The 15,184-nt window shown below is 44.5% G+C and overlaps 1 protein-coding gene across 16 annotated transcripts in view; it reads left to right on the top strand.

Moving 5' to 3' along the window:
* Positions 1 to 15,184, top strand: part of NRG1 (neuregulin 1) — a 442,486-nt gene that overhangs the window by 332,684 nt on the left and 94,618 nt on the right. For 2 of the 16 annotated variants that reach the window (XM_027653067.1, XM_027653061.1), the window contains exon 1: positions 7,121 to 8,456. The exons of 9 other annotated variants lie outside the window; for them this stretch is intronic. In XM_027653067.1, coding sequence (XP_027508868.1) covers positions 7,829 to 8,456 — 628 coding nt within the window. In that variant the 5' untranslated portion in view covers positions 7,121 to 7,828. Of the gene's footprint in view, positions 1 to 7,120; positions 8,457 to 15,184 lie in introns of those variants that run through there. 5 more of the 16 variants (XM_027653063.1, XM_027653072.1, XM_027653078.1 and 2 more) reach the window with 5 other exon arrangements.

The following is a 15,184-nucleotide window of genomic DNA, read 5'->3' as shown; positions in this document are numbered from 1 at the left end:
TAAACAGTAGCAGTTGGGAATGCATGCAGGTACAAAAATAATTCTGTCTATACAATAAAACTGACAGGTGTAGTCAGTAGAGTCAAGATTTTTCGGAGTAATGGGTGTCTTGTTGGGATCCACTAGGAGCCTCTGCCTAAGTTAAGCCCAGATTCAAGAAGAGCTTTGAGTCACGATTTTCCTGTGCAGTCTTCGGTGAGAAAACAAGGTCAAGGAATTTCAGGCCTCTGGAGAATAGTCCTATTCTCTTTCTTCCAGCTTATATATATTTATGGGACCAGGCTGGAAATTAATTTGTAAGCTTATCCATTAAAAAAAATAAAATAAAGTAAATTATTTTAAAATCAAACATCAGTTTTCTGATCCAGTTGAGAGCCTGGTCACATGAACAATGTTACCGCATTAGTGTAGGTCACAGAAGAGAGGGAAAAGGATGTTGCTGCTCAAACTGTTTATCATGAAACCACAGCACTATGCTCCAAAATGCCTTCTCAGTTCCTGAATTAGGCTATGATTCAAAAAGGCACTTAGATATATGATGTAGCCCATCTCTAATCAGGAAGGAATTTCACCACTTGTTTAACTCCGTGTACATTTAAGTATTTTATTAACCAGGTGTCATTGAGGGAAGGATAATCCCTTGATTTAGGGTTTTCAGGACCTTTACTCAAATTATCAATGTCCAATCACTCCCTCAGCAATAGCAGCACTGTGACTACGAAAGCTGACCAGCACAAAATCCTGCACAGATGAGCCTGTGCAAAGTAACAGTATTACCACTGTCCCGTCATGGGGAATTTCTTTTATCTGAATAAAGTGTTCAAATGCAGGCATGCAGATTCATTTGAGCACTGAGGTGGGTGGGAGTTAATGATCAAGCCTGAGCCCTGAGAGTGGAGTGCTACTCCTGCTCAGTGCCACACTATAAAAATAAATAAATGCAACTACCCCAGCAGGTTTGCTGGACACTCCAGTGACAGGGGTAGGGGGGTGTCAGATCTGGAGAAAAAACACGCCCCCAAACAAACAAAAAAACAACAGACCTGCCCCCCTCCCGCCAAAAAAAGGAACCCAAAACAAAAAAAAAACCAAAACAAAAACCAAAACCAACCAAACAAAAAAAACACACAACACACACAGAACCACAAAACACAACAAAAAAGAAACAACAAAAAATACAAACAAAAAAAAAACCACCTGAAAACTGCACATGGACTTTGTCCATCTGCTTCTGCCCTCAGGCAGAAGAGCCTAGCTGAGCACATTACATGTCTTTGCATCTCTTAAATGCTCCTTTACCACATGGTAGAGCTAATTATCATTAGCCTGAACAATAGCAGGGCCCATCCCAGCTTTGTGACTGAGCAGAGGCTGCAGGAATGAGTCAGTGCCATTGACGAAAAACCTTGAAATTCGTGGTTTGATGTCCTATTTCTGTGTCTCGTGTAGTGCCACTAGCTCTGCTTTCGAATAGGATAAAAGAAAATCAGTGTCTCACATTTCACTTGAAGATGAAAAGACTCAGAATACCTTTTGGTTCCCCTAAAATAACAGCCCATTTTGTGGCAGTTTTCAGTTTCAGTTACTGGCTGTAGCTACTTAAAGTATATACATCTCTTAAAACGGCCGTTGTACTTTTGCTGGGTTTTTTTTCAAATAACTGTTTCTGCAAGCCACAGGTATTGGTCTTACAGGAAGCATGTTCCTGGTGTAAAGGCTTGGTGTAAATGTGCACATGCAACGTCAATACAGAAAATACTGCCACAGAGGAAATGTGAGCTCTCTCAACCTTTTTCACAAGCATTGCAGTTTGCATAGTGAATTTCAGGCATTTCCATTGTGAGGAAGCGCTTCTGACACACCAGCATTCCAATACAGTTGGTTTGGTTTGAGGGTACAGAGAGTTAGAATACAGCTTCTTCATGTCCCCATCTCCTGTGCTGTCTGAGGGTAGGCGGTCTTCCCACAGCAGCCCTTTATACCAAATGAATTAAGGACACTAATGATTCTGTTGACGCTGACATATTTACACTCATGTCTATGGCTGAATATGTGCTTAAAGGTCCGTATTTTTAGAGCTCATCTTTTCTTGCATGTTCTTACAGGCTTGATCTTCATCTCCTCAGTCACATATGACTGCAAATGGCCAGAGGGTTTAAAAAAATAAAGGGAAAAAGGTGATGGGAATGGGCAGAAGCACACAAACAGCACTGTCACATATACCCTGTTTGCTTTCCATCAGGTGAAAAACGGGAGGGGGTGGAGTGTGCGGGTGACAGCCTGTCACATTTTAACATTTAGAGTTCCAGTGACAGGACCACTGTTTTTTTCTTGTGCCATTTCAGCTGAGAGATGAGGTTCCTAGTAAGGGCTTTTGGAAGGACTCAAAGAGTGCTGGCATCAGTCCAAGGGAGATGGATTATGGAGGTTGGTGAAGCAGTGGAAGAATGAATAAATGAATAATTTCGTACCATGTGTTATAGACCGCTCTTCCCACACCATGACTGCTGGCAGTGATGTCACTCATTGGGCCTGATCACTCTCTTTGGGTCACTCCTCCATCGTTAAGTGGTGCACTTATTTAATTTGAAGAAAGTGCAATCAATAAAAAGAGATCCTTTTATCTTCCTCATCAATCTCTTGTTAATGAGCATGCACTTTTTTCTTATTAGATTCTTGGTTACAATGCTTTTAATTTCTCAGTGTATGATAGAAAAGGGGGTGCAATCAAACACACGAAGGAGCAGTTGATGCCACATGCTGCTGCTTGCTCCTTTCTGAAGAACTGGCATGTTCTTAAAGTGGTCTTGGTGGGTGTAGGGATCACTTGTCCTGCACTGATGTATGGTTCTCTGAGTATCCTCTCTTAAGCTATGATCCAGACATGTGAGCCTATGAAGATACATTTTAATTTCCTGATGTCCCAGTAGTTGCAAGAAAGTAGAAAATTCTTTGGGAATCTTAGATATTTAAAATCCAGTGGCTTCCACAAGAATGATTCACCAAGCCTACTTTCCAAAACTTTCAGCAGGTTTGGGTCTGGTTATGGTCTCACTGAAGGGTCAGATGAGTTAAATGTTCCCTGCTGCTCTAGTTTTCAGGATGATATCAGTCATGGTCACACATCTATTCACATATTTATGGTGACCAGAGATAATGATCCTCTGCAGTTTGGTAATATGAAGTCAGCCTCCTTTTACCACCAGTAAAACTGGCAAACCTCATCCCAGGCTGGAGGTTAATGCTGTCTTTGGCTTTGTGTATCTCCTTGAGTCTTTTGGGAGTGAAACTTTGCAAAAAACCATTTGATTCTTCACAAAAACACTCCACAAAATAAAATTACAGTTTTCTAAGGCTCTGATTTTCAACCTGTCATTTACATATGGCAGGAGTCCAAATCTCAGTCATAGATTAGCTTCATTAGTGTAGACTCAAACTGCTTTTTCCTCTCAGCCAAAGAGGTCCAAGCCACATGGTAATCAGAAATAAATCTTTGCACAAGGAGCTAACCTAATTATGAACAGGCAAGTTATTTCCTCCCCTATCCTTCTGTATTTACCACCAATGTGCTACCCTAGTAAAACTTTGTTACCTCCAAGGTCATGCTTCCTCCTGTTTTCTTCCAGGGTCTCCCTTTCAATGAACCAATTACTGACTTTTCCCAGGCACTCATCTCCTCCAGCCAGGGCCAGAATCCATCTTTAAGCACAGCATGCCACTATAGAAACATAAAAAGCTCAAAACTGGAGCTGTGGGATAAAGTGTTTCTGCATTGTTTTGGGGGTAAGAGAAGCAGAAAGGACCCCCAAAGTCAGTAAACTGTATCTTCAGACCCAAAGTGAGAGACCAGCCTTTACTGCAGCCTCGAGAGCTGTCACGGAAGGTGGTGTTCTCCCTTACTCACCCCGACGCGGTAAAAAGAGCACGGGGTTGCATTTTGGCCCAAAGGTCCAGAGAGGAGCCGGCCCATGCGGTATCGGATTGCAGCATGGCAGGTAGGCTGTGTCCTGGCCCTGGCTTTGGCCACCTGTGGCTCGGGGCCTGGGATGCTGCCCGGCGGATGATTCAGCACTGCCTTTCTCCCTTCTCGGCCGGGGAACAGCGGGAGCCGCCAGGCACCTCCGAAGGCGGGGGCAGGGTGCCGGGCACCGCCCCGCTCTCCTCGCCGCAAGCCCCCGCAGCCCCCGGGGGGCTGAATCAGCTCTGCAGGCTTCCCTGGGAAGGGAGACGAGGGGAGGAGGAGGAGGAGGAGGAGGTCTGGTCAGAGCTAGCTGCGTGATGCTGAGGCAGGCAGCCTGCGCGCCAGGTCTGGAGGTGCGGCGGGGGAAGGGACCCGCAGCGGAGGAGGGCACTGCAGCCTGGCCCGGAGCCAGGGACCACGGACACGCTGCGGCCGCGGAGCCGACGGGGGGTGTGCGAGTGTGCCTGCCTGCCTGCCTGCCTGCCTGCCTGCCTGTCGGGAGGAGCTGCTGCGGGCAGGCTGGGCCCTGCTGGTGGAGAAGCGCGTGAAAAAGGCAGGGAGAGGTGCTGTCCAGGCTCGGTTTAGCCAGGCGGGCTGGGGCAGGAGCCCTTTGGCAGGGCCCTTTGCCGGTCCGTGCGAGCTGACAACCCCTTCAGCAGCAGGGTGAGAAGGTGGGCCATGCACCCACCTGCAGGGGAGCCCCTGGTTGTGTCCCCGTGCAGGCAGTATGTCGTCCCTCTGTCCAGATCCACAGTGTTGCGTCTGTTCGGTTTAACTTCGCGGCAACCCTTGTAAAGAAGGAGCAAGGTCTCCGCATGCATTTCTGTTCATCGCAGCACCTGCAAGACGTGAGCAAAGCAGAAACATAGTTTAGAGGAAAGCAGTTAAATTTGAATAGGATGGAGGGTAGCAAAGACTACTGAAGGATGGACACAGGCAGTTTGCCAGGAGGACCAGTGCAGGAAAGATGCGGACAGGGCAGTGGATTAAAGACAAGCTCAGAGAAGTGTCAGCAGGGAAAATTATCTTACTGGAAGTAGGAAGGTTGAAAAATTACATAAGGGTAAAGAAGGAAAGACATTCTAAAACATAGTAGTATCTCATCTGTGCAATGAAGGAATATTCCCAGATGGTTCTCAACTTGCACTCCTCTTTGAAGAGTGATGCTGTAGCTTCACACCTGAGGAGTAGTTTGTGTGTGCGAAAGCATGTCTGGTTTTCCCATATTTATCAGGTAATCTAATGAAAGGTATATCCTTTCTCTAGAAACCTGGATTACTTGTACCCACGGACCACCGCAACTGTCATGGCAATGCTGCTGTGATGTTACACTTTCTACAGTGGCTGTGTTGCTACTGCTGTTTGAAATAGGTTTTGAGATACTCAGAGAGGCTGCACTCATGTAAGGTATTACCAGCTAAGGAGAACATGTGCTTTATAATAAGAGAAGCCATGTATGTAAATATGCAGTGGAAGCTGTTCATTCTCTCTGAGGTTACTGATCACATCATTAACCTAAGGACCAGACATTTTAGTGGTAATGTAGGCTAGATTGTATGATGATTTATCTTTTTACATTCTTCCAGAGAGTGTTATTACTGTCTGTGCTTTAAGGTAAATGCTCCAGGCACTTGATTGTAGTAGCATCATGATTACTTCAGTTGGCTACTACAGCCTCACAGGAAGCTCTGTGATCAGACATCCATCAATTAGTCCTTGACGTGGCAGTCTGTGAAAACGCGGTGGGATTCACTGAGATTTTGATAAACCTTTTTCATGTGCATGTTACTAACGTTCCCAAGGAAGGGGGGCTGGGGTGGTAGGGGAGTTGGAGGCAGAGAGAGAACGTGGGTAGAGCCAGATGCCTCTTTTAACACTACCAAAAATACGCAACTACAAAGGATTTACCTTTCAGATGCCTAAGATACCAGCAAAAATGAGTTCAGAGCAATTTATAGCACTTGATTCTTTGTTTTCTTATGTATCCTGCTACCATTTATACTAAGGAGAAAGAGGGGTTCACATCAGCAAATCTTCAATGCAAGTGTTTTCATTAAGTCCAAGGAACTGGAAATAGTGTTATAATCCCCTTGTCTCTCATACGTATGTTTGTACTGTTACACAGGTGTACTTTCTGTGGGAGACAAAAGAGGGAATAGATCTGATTCTAATCTTACTTTCATTATGTTAACTGGACTGTTAATTTACCAGTGTGCTGCACTGGTGGAAATGGTAGTGCTAGGTATTGGTAGAGGTGACAAACGACAGTCAAATTTAGGAACAAAGTGTAAGCCTTTAATAAATAATAATGAATAATAAAATGCTTTTATTTTTCCTTTTTTTTTTTTTTTCTTTTAGTCTAAGGTGGAGTGAGGATATGTGCTAGCAACATGTGAGCTCTTGAAAAGTACATTCAGGAGCAGATTTTAGTGTGAAGTCTTTGTTTTTTGGTTTTAGAGGAGGGGTTTGGAAAAGGAGGCTGGAAAAATGGAATTGTTTTAAAAAATGTGCAAATATCTTTGTAATATCTTAAATGCAAATTTGTTAAGAGACAGGAATGGTTTGGGAGTTTTTATTACCTCCCCTTTACCTAATGCATCCCAGTTCTATTCCTAGGGAACAAAACTTATTCAGGAGCTTGTAAAGAAAAGCTGTCTCTAGGTGTCGGGCAGGGAGAAATTGCTTATGGAAAGAGGTCTTCCCCCTGGGAGAGATCGAATATCAGGCTGAGCGAGCCCAGTCCAACCCAAAGAGCTCCCACCGACACCCGGTCCTTGCCGGAGGACTTTGCCATCGATGGCCGCCGCCTCTGGCCACGCTCGGCCAGGAGAGAGGGAGCGGGTGGGTGCGCAACTCCTGCCCGCTCCCTCTCTTTGATTTGATGGCCTTTATTCCTCCTAATTGGATAAAATAGGAAGTCACTGACAATCCTGCGTTGCTGGGTGTACTGATTTCCCTCAGAGCAGCCCTGCAGAGGGCGGGGGGTGGGGTAGGGGAGGAAGGAGCGAGTCTGTACAGCAGGGAAACAGGCTGCGGGGGGGGGGGGGGGGGGGGGGGGGGGGGAACGGAGGAAAGTGAATGAGCGCTTAAGAAGGACAAAGAGGGAGGGGAGAGAAAGGGAGTTACCACCGTCTTGGCATCGCTCTTCCTTTCAAACCTCTGTGTAATGATATTGTTTGCAGTGATGCTCAGACAGCGAGCACCTGCTGCTCTGTAATGATTCAGCCTCTTTCAGCCGCCGCTGTAACACGACAGGATGCTGCTGCTACTGTCACTTCTGCCGCTGCCGCTGTTGTTACAGATTTTGCTTTTGCTCCTTCTACCGCATGACAATTGTTTTCCTCGTCTAAGCAGATACCAGCCTCAGATGCTCAAGGTGAGAGTCTTGCCTTTCGCTCTGGGCTACTGGTTCACTTAATCCGGTCAGTTTGTTCAGTGTTTGTGGTTTTCTTTATCTCATCACCCTCCTTCCCCCGGTTTTGTTTTGTTGTGCTTGCTTTTGGGGAAATGTTTCTTCCCTCCTTCAGAAGAACTGAAATTGCTTGAGAGGAATTTAAGGAATTATAAAAGTGGCTAGCAAACAGGAGCTCAGTAATTGCAAAGCTGTTCTCGCTTCAGAGAAGCAGAGAGAGTGACAGAGGGCTTGGGGGCAGGGGGACCGGGGGGCATCTAATTTTTCCTGTGCGTTACTCCTCTCCCAGTTTGGATGACGTTGCTGAGCTTGGACCTTTTATTGACTCCCACTCTGATTTTTGCAGAGCACTGTGACTATTACTACCATCTCTTTTTGTCTGTGTCTCACAGTAATGGACTGTGATAGAGTTAAGGCCTTTTGGAGGTGAGCTGTTTGAGAGCTGATGTTTAAACATGTCTGAAGTAGCTGCCGACACTTTCCCCAGCCCCTCAGCTCAGCTGAGCCCTGATGCATCCCTCAACGGGCTCCCAGATGAGGAGAACATGCCGGGGACCCAAAGAGAGGACAGGAGGGTCCAGGGGATAGCAGGCCTTGCCGCAACCTGCTGTGCATGCCTGGAGGCAGAGCGACTGAAGGGCTGCCTCAACTCTGAAAAGATCTGCATCGCCCCTATCCTGGCTTGCCTGCTTAGCCTTTGCCTCTGCATTGCTGGCCTCAAGTGGGTCTTTGTGGACAAGATTTTTGAGTATGACTCTCCTACCCACCTTGACCCTGGGAGGATAGGACAAGACCCAAAGAGCGCTGTGGATCCTACAGCTCTGTCTGCCCGGGTGCCTTCGGAGGTGTATGCCTCACCATTCCTCGTACCTAGCCCCAAGAGCAAGGCTGAAGTGACAGTGCAAAGTGCCAGCTCACTTGTGTCCTCCAAACCCTTCCTCCAGCCTTCTCTGTATAACCGCATCCTAGATGTTGGGTTGTTGTCCTCTGCTGCACCTTCGCTGTCACCACCCGCCCTGGAGCCTACCACAGCGTCTCAGGCACAAGCAACAGAAACCAATCTCCAAACTTCTCCAAAACTTTGTAAGTAAAAACTGTGTGTTTCTTTGGGTTTCCCCCCCCCCCCCCCCCCCTCCCCAGAAAGGGGAAAAAAAAAAAATAAAAAAAAAAGCCACTTAACTGTTCTGCGACTGTCCACAAGGAGGGCATGGGATTGGCATGCAAAGCTTAACTGTGCTAAGACAGGTATAGCATGGGTTACCTTCTGAGGAGAGCATCTACAGTCCTCTGCACTTAGTTCTGGACTGTGCAGGGTAAAGAGGGCTTCATCTGGGATCTTCGTAAAGGCTTAATACCACCCTTTTTTTTGCATCCACTTGTAGGGAAATATGTGATTTACTGTGTATCTGATAGCTATTCCACATGGTCTATTTTTTCTTAGAAATTCGATTTGCGTCCTGTGCTGGATTTTCCATGTATGTTCATTTTCTTTCCCTTGCCTGCAGAGCACTTCTGGTACATCCTTCCTGAAATCTGTTGCTGGCAAATATCCCTATCATCCTCCTGAAACACTCAGACCAGTGAGAAAAAGTGACAGCATATTTGAAGCAGTTAGAAACCGGGAATTATTAATTTAGCATCTAGCTTATGATCTTTCTCTTAAGAGCAAAGCACAGATTTCTGTGTGTCTTTTCCCATTTCTAGGAGCTGATTCTTATTGAAACTGTTTCTCATATATTGCTTTTTTGCCTTTTGTGGGGCATTTCAAGAAAGCATTCTTGCCAATGTAGGAGGAATCAATTTCTGAATTAGACTTTGCTTATCCTGGAAGCACGAAACATCCAGGGTACCTGTGTTATTTTCTCAGTAGCAGTTGTAGAGCATCAAAACGCTGCATTGGTGAAGTGTCATTTCTTTGACATTCATAACTTTAACCCACCAAATCCGGAGCAAATCAAGCCAGCAATCCCTGAGTTGTGTAAAATTTTGCAACTCTAGTAAAAGAGAAGGCAGCGCACCGTTGTGCTGAGAGCACAGGGCTGACGTTCCCTTTGGAAAGCTGCAGTGATCAGAGTGCACAATTGCATTCCTTGCAGGACACCATGTCATTTACTCTCCCTCATGCCTTCCCTGTAATGCTGCAGGTTGGCTCCCTTGTAGATGGTACATACTGGACCTCAACCTGGAGCCCCGAAGTCACCAGAATTCCACTGCTACGTTTAGCCCCACTAGCACTGGACCTAGTATAGATACGTGGCATCTGGATTAGATCTAACATTTTGGGCCAACCACCTTGCCAGCATAACTACAGTGATTTCAGAGAAGGTCCTTTCAGCTGAGAGTCAATCTTGAACAGCAGTTTCAGAATCACTGAAAGAAAGTCTTAAGTATTCCTGTAAAAACCCTGTTTCCTTTTGCTTAGATAATGGTGATAACCATCCTTTGGGTTAAAAGTAATTTGTCTGATGGAAACAGTTCTAACAGGGAAATACTGCTGTACTGTTAAACAACAGGGGGCTTTGTAATATTACTTGAATTAACCACCTTTGCAACTATATAATACTATTCTAAATGTTTTGGTTTGTGCTTTTTTTTTAATATTGCTGATGCATAATATCTTTTTTGTTGTGCAAATATTGTGACATTAAATATATGACAGCACTTTTATTCTATAAAGTGATGAGAGACCGCTATCCAGTCAAAATTGCCTCAAAAATTCCTCTTGAATTTCCACGTATGAAACAAACCTTTACCAATAACATGCTAACTTCATCTCTGAAGTAAAGGAAGGAGGAAGTGGGGTGGAAGAGAGTCTTTGGAGCAGTCACTGACAAAAAGCCATTATCTGCATTCAGATCTGCTCACATATGGAAAATAAATGGTTGTCCAGAAGCTAGATGATTGGGTTGAAGGGGTTTTTAGGTTTTGGGTTGGGGTTTTTTTTTGTGTGTAGATGTGTGGGGGAGAGGGTATAGAGGGTTGTTTGATTTGAGGGGGTTGATTGTTGGTTTTTTTTTATTGTTGCAATAATTTTCTAAAGATAAATGTGTATTAAGGTATCACAGTCTTCTGATAGCTACAGACTGAAAGGAGAGGGACAACTGGCAGCAGGTCAAGTTTGGGTTGCTCCGAGGCAGAAGGTTGTGCAGACAGAATTTATTCTAACTGTGGCACATAGTTCTGACTATGGCAAGCAGCTGTAATTCTCTGAAAAGAAAAATAAGAAAATATAACTGGAAAAATGCACTGCAAAAGATCTGCCTAAGAATTCCAAGAGGCATAAAAAGAACTTTTTGGACAGCTCTAAAAGCACTGTCTTGGGGTTTTTGAAACAGCTGCATTTCAAACACATCATTGTGTTTTATGTAGAGTAAGATTTGTTGGAGAGGTTGACAGATTGCATCAGTGCTAGCTTTTTTTTTTAATGCCTTTGACAGCTATAAAATTCTCAGTGACATGGCTTGAAAAGTAGCATCTGCAAATTGGATTGTCCCTTCTTTTGCTTCTCAGTGCCCTTCTTTCCTTTTCAATCAGAGTGCAGTAACTTCTTCCCAGAAGGACCCTTATGAGCTGAATTTTTTTTTCCAGTGCAGAAATAAAAAAAGAACTGACACATTTCATATTCTGTGGTTGATGTACTGTTTCTGAACCTAGCCCTTCCATGACTTTCCAAATCCTTTTCTCCTCTCTTTTCTGTCTTACTCAGCATATTCCCCTTAAAGCTACATCCTTCAAGGTCATAGTCTGCAGAGAGCTAATTGATTCTTCTTTCTTGGAGCCTGGAAGAAAAAGCAGAAGGGAGACAACCCTTGTAATTGTGTCTGGTGTACTAGATTCAGACTGGTCTCACTCCTATTATTACACTTTGCCCTTTATCAATACAGAAATATTCCTTCCCATTTGGTTTACGTTTTGCATTGTAGTATTATTTATCCTTTCCTGAAACAGAAAGGGAAACTGAATGTTCTAAAGCATTCTCATACTTAGGAAGCTTGTCAATCTTAGCACAGTTACACCAAAGATTTTACTATAAGCGGAAAATAATAACATACACACTAACCTACAATCTCGTTTCCTTTGAGAAGACATGCAGATTGTAGTAGTGCTAACTCAGTTTAGGAGATAAATTTCACTTCTTCCTACACTATCACATTTAAATACAATTCCACCCGTTACCCAGGCTGATAATAGACTCAGCTCTGTAGTTCTGTAATAGCTGCTTTTATACACCTGCAAACCAACCACTCCCCTCTTTAAAGGTCTTCCCACTGCTTTCTCTTTCCATTTAAGCAGATTTCCTCCAAAAAGAACCAGCAAAGCCTGTGTGGGGCTTGCCTTTCAGTGGTGACAGCTCTGCCAAAATGGCACAAGTGGTCCTGTGCTTTGGGTCTGTCCCAAGCAGCCCTTGATTTTAGGACTACCACTCTTGTGACTTGGCACAGGGCGCACAAGAGGCAGAGCAGGAGACAGATGCCACAGCATGACTTTGCTGGAGTGGGTTTCCCTGTGAGCAGAGCAAAGGGCCCATCAGAGAGCAGTGTCCAGAGGGTGCTTGTCCCTCGTGGCACATCCACGCTGCCCCTGCATCCTTTTGGCTTTTGGCTTCCCTGCACACCTCAGGTGCCACACGCTGATGGGCCAGCTGCACACACTGCGCCATGCTGGTGGCCAGCAGATGATCAATAACATGTCTTCATCTCCCCACCTCTGTGTCCTGTGCTGGTTATAACATGCAGAGGTGGGTGCATCAGTGCAGCACCAGACCTGTGCATGTCCCCTAGGAGGCAGGCAGGGCCCCTTCCTGTCTCACTCGTGCTGGCCATCACCTGGAAAACAGGGCTAAGTGGAGAAAGGGCTCTGTGTTGCTGTCAACCACCTGTGACTGGGACAGCTCCCTTCTCATATTTCTGATTTCTGCTGTCACTTCAAATGTGTTGGATCAGCATCAGCAACTGATGCTGCTTTTTCATCCTCAGTGGAAAAAGGTGTTAAAAGGTTGCCTCTGAGGTCCGGTAGTGGTTTACCTAGGTAAACACCTAGGAAATATTCTCAGCTACCCTCCAAAGTTATCCAGGCAAAATGGCTGAATTTCTTATATCTTTTTAGAGCTAGAAATGGGAAAAATTGAGTGAAAACTAACCTGTACCTTGCTGTGGTATCATACTGTAAATATTCCTTGCAATTCTGCTCTGTCTCTTTCACTTCCCTCTGTTCTTTCTCAGCTCTGCATCTGATGTCCTTTCTCCTGTACACAGTGATTTGGGAAGGTCTGTACTGTAGCTTGATGGCAGGCTAGAGGGAGCCTCTCCCTCCAGTTATAAGTGCTGCAGCCCTATAACTGAAGGATTCAGTTTATGGACAAGGAGGATTTGTTCAGAGCAGCTTCACACAGTGTTTGTTCTTTTTCTTGAAACAGTCTTATTCTGACCAGCGCTCTGCAGTTCAAATCCCCATCACAACACCATAGGGTTGAGTCCATGCCTGGCAATCCCTGAATTGTGTCAAGGTCAGGGATGTCTCAGAGAGCCACTGGGGACTGCATTCACAGGAGGGGAGAGCAGATGATATATGCGAGCTATATACCAGCCTTTTCTGTGCTCACTGCTGTGTACCGGGCAGTACCACAGGAGAGACTGTTCTTTTTCCCAAAGCTTGAAGATGCAGGGGGAGAGCACCTTAAAGCAGGTACTGCTCCATTTCTGATACATTGTTGATGTTGATTAGCACCTACATTAGGAGGCCTCCAACTTCATATCCAGCATAAAGGGAGATACCTCCCCAAGCTGATTACCAGAGTGACACTAGCAGGAGTAACCCTGTTTCTCCAATGAGTCTACAGGGAGACTACCCTTGCAATTCAGATCCTAAGTTAAATATCTACCACGCAGTATGAGGACTCATTTCAAAAGCCACGACTTTTCTTTGATGTGTCCTGCGGATTAACAACACTTGTCAAAGGAAAGTTACAATTAATCACAGTTAAGATACCAGGCAAGTTCTGAGCCTAACTCAGGAGTGTAGTAAAGAGATGCTGATCTCAGTAGGCCCAGGAGACACACGTGGACCTCCATTAACAAGTGGCAGTAAAGCAAGTGCCACTGGACTGAGCCAGCCAGTCTGTATTTCTGTGCTACTCCAAAGGTCGTGGTGGCTCACAGATGTATATACTTGTGACAGGACCACTCATGGGGACTGATGAGGTGAGGTGCAGAAGACTCAGCAAATTTTAGGGAGTTCAGGTCCATTAAGCCTTCTAAAGTGACACTTCCTCTCCCCAGTCCAGTTGGTTCACACTGTCTTTAAAATGTCCTCAGCAATCACAATTTGTTCAGACAAATTTTTTTGTTTTATTACTTTCTGTGTCTCTACCATCCCCGTTTTTAGCATTCATTGATTGCATGGAAACAGTTCCTCTGTTTAACTTGCAGCAAAGTGTACTGATCAGTCCTGTGTTTCTTTCTCTTGGACAAGCACCCCAAATTTATGGCTTTCTAATTTATGTCATGGGTGTGGTTTTCCTTTCATGCACCATACATCATGTGCAGAACAAAAAAAAAGCAGTATTTCCCAAAGTATTTTCTCTTAATAACAATCTGAATTTCTCAGTACAAAACAGTAGTCTGCATTTGTATTTATTTTTTAAAACTTCATTTTGCTTTGTAACCTTCACTGGGAGTGTAATGTATTTGTGCTATGTGGAGCTTCTGCATGTTGTCCCTCCTCATTTATATACAGATGCATATGTGAGTATAGAAAATACAATAGGTATATGCAGTATATGGCCATTATTTCTTTATTAAACATTACATCTGAGATTGTACTGTATCATAAGTTTCTAAGCAACACTGATTAATAATTGATATAGTTACAAAACTCAGAGTTTGGATTTCCACTGCAGGGGACTAAAATTATCCTCATTTCATATCTGCCATATTTCTATACTTATTGTACTGTTTTATTTCCTATTAATGCCCTGAAATAAATGCACTCAGATTTGCTGTGCCTAACTTTTGGTTACAGAGAAGCCTTTCTCTTCTTCAGATGAGAAAGCAGAATTTGGCTTGCTGGAGGCTAAGTAGCAGGTTAATTGTGGTGCAGAGCTGGAATGATACAAATGAGCTTTTTCATCATTTGCAGTCTTGCTAATGGAAATGCAATAGATTTGCTGCAGAAATCCAACTCTGAATCAATAGCAATGCAATGAGGCAGCTGGTTCAGGGAGAGCACATGTGATGCCAATCTGCTGCAGACAGTACCTGGGCAGAGACTGTTCTGTCTCTCAGGAAAGGGCAGACAGTCCTAAAAGATGTCATGGTAGGTGATAAAAGAATTCTGAAAGGAAAATGCCTGTTTCAGCTAGTTAGGAGAAAGGGCTTTTACTGAATGATGGAAGAGAATCGTTTCCTTTGAGGAATTCAGATCTGTTTGGACTCAAAGTTCTCTTTTTTTTACAAGGCATTAAGTTAAAGACAGGAGTCTTTGTGCTTCAGGTCATGTTCAAGCCGCATGAAATCAAGAAAGGACTGAGTCATGGTGTATAACTTCGGAGATGGATAAGTGGTTTTGGAGTATCTTCTGGTAAAGACTTTTGCCCTCTTGTTCCCCAGGCAGACCATAGAGAGTAGCAGGCACTGCCTTTTTTAGACTGTTTTATATTAGGCACACTGGCTACCTTTACTGGTTTTACTGCAGGGAGCCCAGTTTCCTGGAGATTGAGCCCTGTGAATCACAACTTGATCTCTCGCCTTAAAACATTATGTGAAGTACCAGACTCAGTAGGAGGTACACATTACACTCAAAAACCTGAGCAT

Source organism: Corapipo altera, unplaced genomic scaffold (genome assembly GCF_003945725.1).
Source record: "Corapipo altera isolate COAL_440 unplaced genomic scaffold, ASM394572v1 61305, whole genome shotgun sequence".
NCBI lineage: Eukaryota > Metazoa > Chordata > Aves > Passeriformes > Pipridae > Corapipo > Corapipo altera.
The sequence above is the reverse complement of the archived record's forward strand: the minus strand, read 5'-3'. Positions and strand labels throughout refer to the sequence as shown.